Below are 15350 nucleotides of genomic sequence, written 5' to 3' on the forward strand. Positions count from 1 at the left end.
ACAGACCTGCACAGGGAATTATAAACTGGAAAGAGGGCAGGAAGACTAGAACCTTCACTACAAAGAAATTATGGTAATTCTGAGCATTACATACTCACATATGTACCTTTCTCTCATCTTCCCAAAAGTACTGTGGGAAATTTTACCTACTCTGTCAACTTTGGTTTACCTATGATTAAAATTAGAAATATATCCTTGGAACTTTCTCTCTTTTCATGCTGTTTTTTCCACGGTGCTGCTCAAAAAGATAAGGTTTGACTATAAAAGGACCTTTTAGTGCTATATGGTTGTGTGCGGAACCTGACGGAACTGCCACGGTGAGTCAGGAATATATCAGAATCTATCTATTTTCCCCTAGAGGTCTAAATGAACTTGAATTATGCCAATCTTTTAAAAACTAAGCCAGACTCAATCATGTTTCTAACTTTGTGTAGATGCTGCTACTCTGGACAATTTCACTTCTGCTGGGAGTAGTGGCAGGTAAGAAAACATATTTATGTGGAGCTGGGAGAGATTCATGGCCCAATCCTTTCAAGAAGGACTGTGACAGCTGAATTTAAGCAACTATGAGGACAAGGGATAAAGTGAGGGAGCTGCATGATAAGGAGCACAGGTGCTTGGAGTAGGGTTGCCAGATCAAATCTAAGATTCCCACTTAAATTTGAATTTCAGATAAACAACAAATATTTCCCACAATGAATATGTGACATATTGATTGTTTATCTGAAATTCAAATTGAACTTCTGTTTTTATTTGGCAAACCTAGCTCCCCTAGCTTGGGGTCAACTTAGGGGTTTGAACCTTGGTTCTACCACCTACAACTGCATCACCCTGAGCAAAATCCTTAACTCCTTGGTGCTTCAGTATCTTCCTCTGTGAAATGGGGATAATGATATTATTGTTATTGTTAAATCTCTCATAGGATTATTATGAGAATTAGGTAAGATAAGTAAACCATCTTGCCCAGCACCTGGCACAATAAGATTTCAAGAAATGCTGCCCCCACAACAGCTACTGCTCTTACTCCTACAGTTTATATAGTTTATCCTCCTCAAGTAGGAGAGAGAACCCTCCCTTTAAGTTGTCCCCATATGGGATAACATTCAAGCCTAGAGTTGTGTCAAGTCCTGGATTTGTTTGTTTGATTGTCTGTAAGCAGCTTTTTCACCACAGGAATGGTGATGTCTTTCATATACAGTTCTAGCCTTTCCATGAAGCTTAAGCTCTCCGTTCAAAGCCCAAAGCCAGTGGTGGCTATAAGGAATTGAGATCCTCACTCCCTCATCAAGGCCTGGGGTCACACAGCTGCTCCTTTCTGGGGCACCAATGGCCCAAGGAAGACATCTGAGTTTAGAGGCTAAAACGAGTCCCAGGTGGAGACCGGGCAGAGACACAGGGGGAGTGAGGTGATCCTATGTGGCAGAAATGAGGAACAATAGCCTGTCTGTAACAGTGGTGCTGTCTTTTGAAGCTCTTTGTAAGTGTGTGGCTAGGAGGGTTTTTCAGAAAGAAGAGTAAAATCTGCCATTGAATGAGATTAAATCATATTTGGCAGAGAGTCTATTAAAAAGAGCTTTCTGGTTTAAACTAATACCCTTGAAACCTTTCTGGGGCATTGCAGGAAAAGAAGTTTGCTACCCAAGACTTGGCTGCTTCAGCGATGATTCCCCATGGGCAGGAATTGTCCAAAGACCCCTCCACATTTTGCCCTGGGCTCCAGAAGATGTCAACACCCGCTTCCTCCTATACACTAATGAGAACCCAAACAACTTCCAAGTAAGAACACTCATTGTTTTCAGGACTAAGTTCTATCTGTTTTATGTACTAAGGATACTGAATACTCAAGTCTTCTAAGGAGAACAAGTCAAAATGGAATTTGCATCATTGTAGACTTTCAGGACAGTGAGCTTAAGTATTATTTTATGTAAATTGTTTCTAAAAGGTCCATTAACTTCATATTATTATTGTCCTACTGCCATGGCACCATTTAATAAATATTCTAAATATGGGGAGATATATATACATATATAAATAATATATAAACTCTTCCAATATTATATATATGAAATCTCCCAAGATTATATTTACATGTATCTCTATATTAGAAATACATATACATGTAGATACACACACACACACACACACACACGTGCACACAGCCTTCCACTGTGTGAAGACAAGATCTTTACCACCAAGATTACAGAAGACACACAATCCCAAATTGAACAACTGCAAACATGTGATGACTGGCAAATAGTAACATGATAAAGATTACGAATAGCGTGGTTGTAACGGAAGTATCCTTACAAGGATCCTAATCTCAGCAATCTTTTCCTACTTACCACCTCCCCCCACGTACACAAGTTTCTACTGGATACTAGAAGAAATAATATGAAATGCTTTTCTGTCCAAAATAGGAAATTGTTGCAGATCCGTCAATTATCAGTGACTCCAATTTCAAAACAGACAGAAAAACCCGTTTTATTATTCATGGATTCATAGACAAGGGAGAAGAAGACTGGCTGGTCAATATATGCAAGGTGAGAAATGGTAATCTGGCGAGGAAAGGTTGTTTCCAGAGTGATAATTAACAACCTATAAGGCACTGGTCATAACCAATGCAGACACATGCTGGCCACCACAGCACTGGAGGATCCTCGGACCCCTGCTGGTCTTGAGGTTCCTAGGGGAGGTCCCAGAGGTGGTGGTGGGATGAGGGGCCCTGGGATGGTCAGGGGAGCTAGGTTGGCAGGCATTTGGTGGTTCCAGTCAGTGGTTATTTAATAACTAATAGACAGATATTTCAAAATATTAGCAACAGATACTGCCATACCAATGCATGCCAGCTGGTCATAGGCCCCTGTTTTTTCATTACCTTTTAATTTCCATGTGAAGAGCTAAGCAATCTCATTTTGTCTGAACTAATTCTTTTCCTCTGATTTCTACTTGCTACTTTTTGATCTCCTTTGGTAGCAATATCTAGGAAAACTGTGTAGATTTTCATTTCTGGCTTCTGTTATTTCAACACCAGTGATCCTATTTTCTTTAATTTGCCTTTGGCTAGGTGCCCTTTGATAATGAAGAACTAAAAGACAGAAAATCAAATGCTAGTAACTTCTAGTTATTATTTCATCTATTTGTGTATTTATTCATGTATTTATCAAATTTCTTTGACCATCTGTGGCACAAAGGGGTAGCCATTTCCTCAGAGGTTATCAATAAAAAAGGCACAAAGGTCCTCCTAAACCCATTCAATTTCAGACCTGTCTGTGGCTCAAACAAACAGCTGAATGAGTCAACTGCAGAGCATATCCATTGGTCCTGAAGAGATAAACACACTAGAGTCCATTCTCTTCACAAGTTTAAAAATAAGCAGTAAAACCACAACTTGTCTTCCAAAATAATTTAAAGCTGATGATTACTAGGGGGAGGGTAATAATAAATTTCTACACAATAGTGAAGAAAAAATGTGATTTTTAGTTCAAAAGGAATATATCTTTGTTAGATATGTGTATAAAATTTGCTTCCAAGATGCTGGAAGCAGTTATGTCTTCTTTTACTTGGCTTGGCTTTGACAAAACTGCTGCATTAAGATAGAGAAACAAGCAGATTAAACTAGAAGGACAAAGGTCCTAGATTCCAGTCCTGACTTTCTCCTTAGCTGACTATGATATTAGCCAACCCTTTCCCTTCTTCATATTTTTCCTTTGGTAAAATGAAGGAGATGAAGATGATTTCTAAGATTTCTTCATTATTCTCCATTTCTTTCTGGAGAAAGGTGGGGATTTGTTTAAACACTCATTCAAACAAACAAAATTCCTACCAGAACTAACATTCATAAAACCCCCATCAAACAGGGTTTCCAGTAGATATCTGGTACAGTCTGTTTTCATGTGAAATAACTTCTCAGTGATGTACAATACAACAGATACATCCAAAAAGTTTGATTAGTCTTTCTATCATGGAAAAGCTTACTGCTTTCAATATATTCATTTAAGTGATTTAAGTGATCCTAACATAGCCTTTCCTTCATTCAGCAAATATTTACTAAGCACCTTCTATGTTCCACAAACTAAATACTAAGGATATAGCAGAGAACAAGACAGGCAATGTCTTTGGGTGCATCCTAGTAAGGGACAACGTAGTCTTATGACATTTAGGATGACCTAATGAACAACCCATTGTACCACATTTTATACACTTTATCTCAAATTAAATGTTTATGTGTCTGTTTCAGTAGGAATCCCAAGATTCCAGTTCCCACTACAGCCAAACCTCTAGCTTGGAGCCAATGTTAAACTTTGAAGGATTTCATGTGCATAACAGACCAGAAGTTCTGTTCATTGCTTTGGGGTTAAAAGTGACATGATATTATGTAGGTCAAGGAGGGAATAGATCTTTGTCCTCAAATGTGTTAATTAGTAATTGATAAAGATCCTATATTATTTACCTATTTATTGTGTCTCTTCCATCAGAAACTGTTCGAGGTGGAAAGTGTGAACTGTTTCTGTGTGGACTGGAAAAGTGGCTCCCGAACTGGATACACACAGGCCTCACAGAACATCCGCATTGTGGGAGCAGAAGTGGCTTATCTTGTTGAAGTTCTTCAGGTAACTACCCCTGGGTTGCATAAAAACCCATACACACTGCTCTTTGGATTCTCTTTCCAAAACAAATGCTGTACATATGATCCTTTATAAAGACATTTCACTACTAAGACTTGGCTTTCCCCTGGGTTTAAAAGAAAAGTGCAAAAAAAAACCAAAAATCTAGTTTTGGGCATTATTAACAACCCTAGTTATGTGAATATACTAGTTTTTTTTTTTTTAAATTAACTTATTCAAGCAATTGGGTAGTTTGTTTCCACTGAAGTCAACCAGTATTTGTTTTAATTTTACCAGTTATTACTAAGTTGACATGACAATGTCAACCTCAAGATTAAACTAGTTTGTTTTTATTTTTGTTTTTTGAAGAGAAGCACAATGATACTAACCTAAACTGATTTGGTTATCAAAAAACACAGAAAATATACTTGAATGGCCATTAGTAATTGCCTTCATTATTATTTTCTAATCCAAATACTTGCTTCATCATCTCTGGGTAACAACTCCTCATGTCTATGTTCTCTCTACATAGTAGGGTAGAAGTTTCTCTCTATATAGTAGAAAAACAAAATAGATCCCCTTCCACCAATTTAAAAGTTAAGCCCATTTCCATTTTTCATTATAACTGTGAAAAAAACCAAAAAAGTCATTTTCTTTCATGGGACAGAGTTCCTTTTTAAAATTCAAGTTTTTGGAGGTTCCCCTTCTGTGCCCATCTTGAATTCTGCAAGTACAATAGTCACATACCACGTAACAACATCTAGGCCAATGACAGGCTGCATATACCATGGTGGTTCCATAAGACTATAATGGAGCTAAAAAATTCCTGTGGCCTAGTGACATCATAGCATTTGTGATGTTGCAGCACAATGTATTACTGACATGTTTATGGTGATGCTGGTGTAAACAAACCTATTCTGCTGCCAGTTATATAAAAATATAACACATTCAATTATGTACAGTATATAGTACTTGATAATGACAATAAGTGAATATGTTACTGGTTTATGTATTTACTAGCCTAACTTTGTAATCATTATTTTAGAGTGTACTCCTTCTACTTGTTTAAAAAAAATTAACTGTAAAACAGCCTCAGGTAGGTCCTTCAGGAGGTATTGCAGAAGAAGGCATTGTTATCATAGAGGACAGCTCCATGTGTGTTATTGCCCCTGAAGACCTTCCAACAGGACAAGGTGTGGACCTGGAAAACAGTGATGTTTATGATCCTCACCCCATGTAGGCCTAGGCTAATGTGTGTGTTTATGTCTTAGTTTTTAATAAAAAAGTTTAAAAAGTAAAAAAATAAAAAATTTTAACAATATAAAAAAGCTTACAAATGAAGGATATAAAAAAAGAAAATATTTTCATACAGGTTTACAAATGTGTTTCTTTTAAGCTAAGTGTTATTATAAAAAAAAGCCAAAAGGTTAAAAATGTTAACAAATTTTATAAAAGTTACAGTAAGCTAAGGTTAATATATTATTGAAGAAAAAATATTTTTTATAAATTTATTGTAGTCTAAGTGTACAGTGTTTATAAAGTCTACAGTGATACACAGTAATGTCCTAGGCCTTCATATTCACTCACCATCACTCACTGACTTACCCAGAGCAACTTCCAGTTCTGTAAGCTCCATTCATATTAAGTACCATATGCGGGTATACCATTTTTTATCTTTTATATGGCATTTTTACTGTACCTATTCTGTGTTTAGATATGCTTAGACAGACAACTATTTACCATTGTGTTCCAGTTGCCTACTGGAACCACTGGATACATCACAGGTTGATCAAAACAGTGAAAGCTGCCAGGCATGGTGGTGTGCATGTAGTCCCAGCTACTTAGGAAGCTGATTCAGGAAAATAATTTGAGCCCAGAAGTTCAAGGCCAGTCTGGGCCACATAGTGAGACCCTGTATTCAGTACTGTCACAAGCTGTACAGGCTTATAGCCTAGGAGCAACAGGCTATACCATATAGCCTAGGTGTGTAGAAGGCTATACTATCTAGGTTGTGTAAGTTCACTCTAGCATGTTCACAAAACAATAAAATTGCCTAAGGACAAATTTCTTAGAATGTATCCTTGTCATTAAGTGATGCATGACTATTCTTGAAAACATTCTAAAGAGGTCCTCTTTCCAACAGTCATCATTGGAATACTCACCTTCCAACGTTCACGTCATTGGCCACAGCCTGGGTGCCCACGCTGCTGGGGAGGCTGGAAGGAGGACCAACGGGACCATTGGACGCATCACAGGTTGGTCAAAACAGTGAAAGCTGCCAGGCATGGTGGTGTGCATGTAGTCCCAGCTACTCAAGAGGTTTAGGCAAAAGGACCATTTGAGCCCAGGAGATGGAGGCCAGTCTCTGTTTCCAGGCATAACATGTGATTACAGCCAATACGTGCACTCAGGACTGTAACTGTAATGAAGAAAGGTGATTGTGCATAAACACTGACAGATCATTAATGACACATCCTATTTACTTTAGGGTTGGATCCAGCCGAACCTTGCTTTGAGGGCACACCTGAGTTAGTCCGACTGGATCCCAGCGATGCCCAGTTTGTGGATGTAATTCACACGGATGCTGCTCCCATAATCCCCAATCTGGGTGAGTTCCTCAATTGTCCTCCTAGAGGGTTTTATAGTGTCTTGAGTCTAAACATTAATATAAGCCTTCCTTTATTTTAAAAATTCTTCAGGTTTTGGAATGAGCCAAACTGTGGGTCACTTAGATTTCTTTCCGAATGGAGGAATAGAAATGCCTGGGTGTCAGAAGAACATTCTCTCTCAGATTGTTGACATAGATGGGATCTGGGAAGGTAAAATTATTATGAGTACAAAGATATTTTCTTGGGAGAAAGTTTGTGTTTGGTTTTACTAAACTTACTAAATACTTTGGAATTGTATGGTTCTCAGATTTTATATAACAAAGGACTTTTAATTGTATCCCTCAGACGTAGGTTTTCATTGGGAGAAATGGGCATGAGGAGACTGTGGGAAAGAAAGCGTATTTGCAGTCAACTTTCCAAGAATCCAATTCAGGGAATACCTTCCTAAGTTACACTGATATCTATGTGGACCACTCTTTTCCTTCTAAAGTTATTTTTCATTTCATTTAGCTATAATGCTACCTGTTCTAGTCTTAAAGAGTCCTTCTGATTGTATTGCAAATCATAAATATAATTCATAACTTACTCTGTGACCTGTGTGAGTTCACACTAATTAGAGAAACTATTCAACAACTATATCCTGATCATGACATTTACTTGGAAAAATAAAATCTGTTACTGATGTATAATCATGTCTGATTTCAAAGGAACTCGTGACTTTGTGGCCTGTAATCACTTAAGAAGCTACAAGTATTATGCCGACAGCATCGACAACCCTGATGGCTTTGCTGGATTCTCTTGTTCCTCTTATAGTGTTTTCACTGCAGTAAGTAAACTCCACCTTCCACTTAAAGAATTTTGTGACTGTCACTTCTCATGACTGGTGTGATGTGATTCCCTATTCATGACATCATTCAATGAATGGTTTATACTTTCCCACTTATATATACCTTTAATCGTAGAGATGTGTTTTATTAATAATAGTGATAAATTTGAGGACTTCAGAGAAATGGGCTTGTATATGGAAATGTCCCATGTCACCTCTATCATTTCTGTACACATCAGGTAAGTGTTCAAACTTGTTTTAGAAATAATCCTAAATAAACAAACAAAAAATAGCCTATGGAAATCTGAGCTATGTCTATAGGATGCTGATGAATATGGAAAAAAATTTCTTAAGTGCTGAACTTTTAAACTATATAAGTATGGACATGTGGATATTTTTGTGCAATCTGATAATTGCCAAGATTTTTTTGAGTTTTCATCTTATTTGGTATCTTCTTGATATTTCAGTTGGGTTCTTACATGTGATTCCAAATATGACATATCTATTGTCTGTTGTTTTTTATAAAATTGACTTTTCTTTTCACCATAAATTATTCAAATCAAAACTTGAAACCAATGCCATTTAATGAAGAAAATTTTCAGTAACAAATGTGCCAGGTAAAGTCATAACTACCAAGGAGATACACCTTAGTGAGTAAGAGAGAGTACTTGAATTCTGGTTTCACCACTAAATAGCTGAATGATTTTAGGCAAAACACTTCTCTAAGGAAGTTTCATCATCTACATATATAAATAAAAATGGTAGACTCAACATATTTGGTGGGAGGACTTAATGAAAACATATATGTTAATTGCTTAGCCCAGAGCCAAAAATATAATAATTAGCATTCAACAAATGTTAACTATTATGGGAGAGGAGGTACAAATTTTATTCACACTATTGCTTGCATATAAGTTAAAACAGAAGCCGCCTACTCTTTCTTTGTTGTAAGTTTATTTTTATCTTCTTCCCTGATACCCAACACTAGGTAATGAGGAAAAAAAATAAAGAAACAAACTAAAAACCTTTAGGTCTCATCCAGTTAAAACTTAGACTGATTCAATAATACACAGTTCTCTTAAGTGATACTCAGCACTTTTATAAGAAAATAGGGCCGGGCGTGGTAACTCATGCCTGTAATCCCAGCACTTTGGGAGGCCAAGGTAGTAGGATTGCTTGAAGCCAGGAGTTTGAGACCAGCCTGGGCAACATAGTGACATCCCAGCTCTACAAGAAAAGAAAAAATGAAAAAAAAGTCTCAGTCTTGCAGATTTCTCCCCCTTTGGAACTTCTAGCTTCTCTCCAAGCCAGTCCGAGGGCCAGGTGATCTTGCTGATGATGGTCCATGTGTGTTCAGAAGACAGAACAACTTGAGGGTACATTCACCCAAGGTCTGATGGAAGCTTTGGACTCTGGGCAGTATCCCTTCTGTCTTATTGATGGGCACACTGCTGGCATTTAGAGATGAGGTCTGGGGCTCAGCATTTTTATTTATATATGTAGATGATGAAACTTCCTTAGAGAAGTGTTTTGGCTAAAATCATTCAGCTATTTAGTGGTGAAACCAGAATTCAAGTACTCTCTCTTCTGGCTCCAGCAATGCCCTCAGAGAACTTTGGCCATTTCTTCCTGACTGGTTCCCCCTGGCTTTTGTTCAATGCAACCCCTGAGACTATGCCGAGCCCATCATCAGATCCACTGACCCAGGAGTGCACCACTTGCCTGGACTGTGGAGTAGCCTCGCCCCTCACAGTGGGAATTGGGACACTTGTCCTGCCAACTCTGCTCCTCCCTCTCCATCTCTTCTTCTCACACTTCCTTGGTCCAGAAAAAGAGGACATTTTCCTATGTTATATCTGTCTCCTCCAAATATCATCCTCAAGGTTAAACCACAGGCCAAATGGAGCATTTTCTCTCCATACTGGGAGAATTCTAGGATCTGAATTCCTCAGGTCTTAGTATGCTAAATGTGAGCTAAAGGAATTATTGGAAAAAGCCTGACATTTGAGCCTATTTTCCTCCTAATAAATCCTATTTTGCATATCCCTTTTACTATCAGAACAGAATTGGCTTTAGATATTTGAATTGCAACATGTAGGGGGGAAAATGGTGCATTCTTAAAAGACAGGCATCCTCATTCATCATTTGTTTGTTTTCACTAGAACAAGTGCTTCCCCTGTCCAAGTGGAGGCTGCCCACAGATGGGCCATTATGCTGATAGATTTCATGGGAAAACAAATGAAGTGGGCCAGAAATTTTATCTAAACACTGGTGCTGCCAGTAATTTTGCCCGTAAGTTTCTATTTTCTTTACCTTATATTCTGAATGCTATGTATTTTATTATGTCCACTGAAAATGTTTGAAATTGCTTTTCTATATAAAAGCTTAAAACACTCCTCCCCAATGTGAAAAAACGCTCAATGCTAGGCTCAAGGTAATCATGGCTAATTAGGGTGGCAGAACAGAGTTTGGAGCCTGAACTCTTAATGATATAAAAATAAAATTAATTATATTTGATCCTGATGCTGAATTCAGAAGTCTTCCTCAGCTCCAGCCTCTTTGTAGTCAGTCAAAAGATTTCACTGGGCAAAATTCTGAGGTTTTTTGCAAGCAGAAAGTTATGAAAGAGATGACAGAGGTTGTGGGAATGGAAAGAAGTTAGCAGATTCAAGGGTTATTTAGGATTGTAGATTCTATGGGTGATGGGAATTAGAGGATGTAGAAATGGTGAGGCATGGGACAGGCTCCAGGTTTCTTTTCTGGGTAACAAAGAAACAAAACTATTGGGATAGAAGTTAATGGTTTAACCACATAGTAAAGCTAAAGACAGATTTTATCCCCTATCCAATTTGCCCAGACTACCTCTAAATGGCAAAAATTGGTAGTTCACTATTGGCTAGTACCAAGGGAACATTCTTTTGGTTTTCAATAATTAATATATTTCCAATGGCCAAAAAAAAAGTTGAATTACAGAATTTTTAAAATAACTGTAGACTAAACAAAAAGATTATGTTAGTCTAAAATTTGGTCATCTATGAAAATAAACTGAAGAAAATATCACCCACTACTATTTTAACACTACCTTTTAATATAAAGTTCTTGTAACATTCAAGAATAAACTGTTGGGTTGAAAATTGGAAGCAAAATGTATTACTTAGTCCCTTGACTTGAAAAAAATCATCTATTGACTTTGGAAAAATTCTGCACAGCCCCCACTACCCAATGTCTATCCCCTGAATGTTTAGATAAAAGAATATGGAATATCTATGACTATTTTATTAGAAAAATTACCAACATAATATATAAATTATTCAAAATTCAGCAATAGTGGGATCCAAATTATCCTGTTTTCAGTGTCTCTCCTCTACAAGGTGACATTTTGCAAATTTTGTCCCCTTGCAGGTTGGAGGTATAAGGTAACTGTCACACTGTCTGGAAGAAAGGTTACAGGACACGTGCTGGTTTCTTTGTTTGGAAATAAAGGAAGCTCTAAGCAGTACGAAATTTTCAAGTGAGTAATATATCACTCTAAGCTTCTTCAATGTTGGAATACTGTGTATGTATAACATATGTTATCAGCATAAGAGTTTGTTTATTCATTACTGTATGGGAGTCAAGTACTGTTATGTATAATAAAAAGGAAGAAATTTTGTCACACTTGCATCTTAATACTATTCAAAATTCAGTTTCTGATTTTTTTCATGCTATTTTCTGAGAAAACTATTAATGTTTACATTGATGCCTAGCATCTGATTTATAATCAGTAAATAGTTATTCTGCCCAAAAAACAGATGGTAAAAGATAATATAATGATGTTATCATCTGTTAAATTGTGACTAAACGTGTTTGAAGTTTGATTAATGTAAAGGTGACTTTAAAGTAATATGAGTCATTGATGGCAAATGGACTAGCTCTGAGTTAACATACATGTCTGAATTTATTTAATACATTGGAATGACAAATGCAGTACCAGTCAACTTAGCTAGAGATGCAATGTAAGCTGATTTTAGAAATATATATGTGTATATGAGATTATATGTATGTTTATTTATATGTATGTTTAAATATGCTCATGTATGTTTCTGTTAACTTCTCTACTCCTAAGGGGCTCTCTCAAACCAGAGAGTACTCATTCCAATGAGTTTGATGCAGATGTGGAGGTTGGGGACTTGCAGAAAGTTAAATTTATTTGGTATAACAACGTGATCAACCCAACTCTACCCAGAGTGGGAGCATCCAAGATCACAGTGGAAACAAATGATGGAAAACTGTAAGTAATGAAAATCCAAAGGAAAACTGTAAGTAATGAAAATCCAAAGGGATTTATAATTCTGTTGCTACTAAAAGTCTACTTTAAGTTAAACCTTTGACGGTGGCTCACCCACTGCCCAGTCACAATTGCTTCCCAGTGCCTTTTCTTCCTTTAGGAGAAAGTGCAGAACTTCAGGAAAACACCTTTCACACATTTGTAGATAAATGTTGTGCTGTCTGATACAAATTAAGCCTTAGAGTGAGAACCTGGCTTCATGATCCTAAGGTGAAAGAATGTTTCATTTGGCAGCTGGGCCCTGTGCTATGTGTGTGCTTCATGTGTCCATCTTCCCCAAACTTCTTGAGCTACCAAATTGTCACTTAATTTGTCAGGAACACATTTAATTTATGAAAGAATAGAAATAGGCTGTTCTGTGTCATTGGTTTTCTTTTAGTGACACATAACACAAAGGTCCAGGAGGGTCAATCCTTAGTTCTAACTAGGACTGAAGTGTGTGGGATGTTTATTATGGGGAACTACCAGAAAAGTGAACTAAGGATAATCACAGTAATTAATACCAATATTAGCCCAAGCATGTTTGAGTATTAATCCAAATTCTAAGGCAAGCACTGTGCTGCTTCTGTCCTCATGTCATTTGGGCCTCACTTTAAATAAAAAACACAAATAAATTTCACAAGATGAAAGAACAGAAAAAGATATACTATTAGTCATGGGAAAATGCAAATCAAAACCAGAATGAGATACCACCATAAACCTATTTAAATGGTTAAAATTAAGAAAAATTAAGAAGATTGACAATATCAAGCATTGTTGAGGATATGAAGAATCTTGAACTCCCCTACACTGCTGATGGGAATATAAAATGTTACAACCAGTTTGGAAAGCAGTTTGGCAGTTTCTTAAAAAGCCAGACATACTCATGCCTATAATCCCAGCATTTTGGGAGGCTGAGATGGGAGGATCATTTGAGGCCAGGAGTTAACGACCAGCCTGGGCAACAGTGAGACCCCATCTCTACAAAAAAATTAGCCAGGTGTGGTGGCACAGACCTGTAGTCATAGCTACTTGGGTGGCTGAGGCAGGAGGATCAGCTTGAGCCCAGAAGTTGAAGGTTTCAGTGAGCTATGGTCATGATTATACTCCAGCCTAGGCAACAAAGCAAGACCCTGTCTCAAAAAATTAAAAAAAAAAAACAAAAACAGACATATACCTACCTATGATTTGATTCAACCATTTCACTCTTAGACATTTACCGAAGAGTTAAGAAAGCATATGTGCATACAAAGTTATATACTGAATAGTCATAACAGCTTTTATTTTAATAGCCAAGAACTGGAAACAACCCAAATGTCCACCAATAGGGGAATAGATAAACAAACTGTGGCGTATCCACACAATTGAATACTACTCAGCAGCACAAGAAATGACTAGTGATATATGCAACAACATGGATGAATCTCAAAATAATTATACTGAATATGGAAACTAGACAAAAGAGTCTAGACCTTAGATTCCATTCATATAAAACTCTAAACAATTCAAACTATTCGGTAGTGTCAGCAGACCAGTGATTGCCTGGGGGAGAGAAGATTAGAGGGGTGGGAAGAAGGAATTACAAAGGCGCAAGAAGAAAATCTGGGGGTGATAGATATGTCTACAATCTTGACTTTGGTGATGGTTTCAGAAGTGTATGTATGTTGTGTGTGTGAGAAAAGTTAGCACTTTAAATATGTGCAGTTTATTCTAGGTAATTTAAAGCTCAATAAAGCTTTTAAAATAAAAATATATACCCTGTGAGGAAGGTATCCTGATTTTAAGATAATTAAATGAAGGTACTATGCCAGAAGTTCTATGCAGGAAGTTTTACTCCAGCAAGTTCTTTACTACTACGAAACAAATTCAGTTCAATTTTAATAATATATAGAGACTGGGTGGCCTTCACTTCTTGGGTCCTTTATTGAAATTGGTATTAATTTTTAATTTCCTATTTGCGATGCTGCCAGTCATCAGAACACACAGAGGAAGTGAACACGAAAGAGAAAAAAGCATTTTCTGAGCACATTTTGTGTTTCAGCTGCTTTACGTATGCTAAAATATTTTACTAAAGAAAAGTATCTCCAAAGCATCCTAAATATTATTCAGTCTTAATGAGAAAAACTAGCCAATTATTTTCAAATATTGAATTAAAATAAGAATTGTTAGCCAACTTAACAATAGCACCTTGGAATTTTTTTTTTTTTTTTTTTTGTTGTTGTTGTTGTTGTTGTTGAGACAGAGTCTCACTTTGTTGCCCAGGCTAGAGTGAGTGCCGTGGCGTCAGCTTAGCTCACAGCAACCTCAAACTCCTGGGCTTAAGCGATCCTACTGCCTCAGCCTCCCGAGTAGCTGGGACTACAGGCATGCGCCACTATGCCCGGCTAATTTTTTCTATATAGATTTTTAGGTGTCCATATAATGTCTTTCTATTTTTTAGTAGAGACGGGGTCTCGCTCAGGCTGGTCTCGAACTCCTGACCTTGAGCAATCCACCCGCCTCGGCCTCCCAGAGTGCTAGGATTACAGGCGTGAGCCACCGCGCCCGGCCTACACCTTGGAATTTTTTTACCAGTTTTCATGCTAGTGACCCTGCTCTTCCTCGGTTGCATTGGTAGACATGTGCAAAGTGTTTGGTAACAGCCCTTCCTGATCTTTGGGGTGTCTGTTGACAGCTCCTCTCTCAGCTATTGCACAAGCATAAAACAAAACTGAAAAGGAGAATTCAGCTCTTTAAACAAAAGAGGTCTTCCCTCAGCCATTGTCCAGTCTCAGACACACGGTGTACCCTTGCTCAGACTGAGGTGGGAGCAGAGGCTCTCCTCATGCTCAAGACTGCAGAAGTGTTCCAGGAAGAGGTGACTTTTTATTGTTTTTGCTCCACAGGTTCAACTTCTGTAGTCTAGAAACTGTGAGGGAGGAAGTGCTGCTCACCCTCACTCCATGTTAGGAGGCTGCTGTCATTTGACCACTGAGTCTTACTGCTAATAAACTCTAATGGTAATG

General features: G+C 37.6%; 1 protein-coding gene across 2 annotated transcripts; it reads left to right on the plus strand.

Moving 5' to 3' along the window:
* The first annotated feature begins 291 nt into the window (after positions 1-291).
* Positions 292-15350, plus strand: LOC138376301 (pancreatic triacylglycerol lipase). 2 transcript variants are annotated; one of them, XM_069460514.1, is made up of 13 exons: positions 292-317; positions 435-480; positions 1622-1776; positions 2418-2540; positions 4476-4610; positions 6748-6859; positions 7093-7212; positions 7304-7423; positions 7921-8039; positions 10202-10331; positions 11442-11550; positions 12145-12309; positions 15231-15350. In XM_069460514.1, exons 2-13 carry the CDS (start codon positions 435-437, stop codon positions 15292-15294), a joined length of 1398 nt encoding a protein of 465 aa, XP_069316615.1. In that variant the 5' UTR covers positions 292-317; the 3' UTR covers positions 15295-15350. The 2 variants fall into 2 exon arrangements, with proteins under 2 accessions (XP_069316615.1, XP_069316614.1); XM_069460513.1 differs by lacking the exon at positions 292-317 and having other exon boundaries at positions 1622-1791; positions 15231-15294.

Source organism: Eulemur rufifrons, chromosome 28, assembly GCF_041146395.1.
Source record: "Eulemur rufifrons isolate Redbay chromosome 28, OSU_ERuf_1, whole genome shotgun sequence".
Classification (NCBI taxonomy): domain Eukaryota; kingdom Metazoa; phylum Chordata; class Mammalia; order Primates; family Lemuridae; genus Eulemur; species Eulemur rufifrons.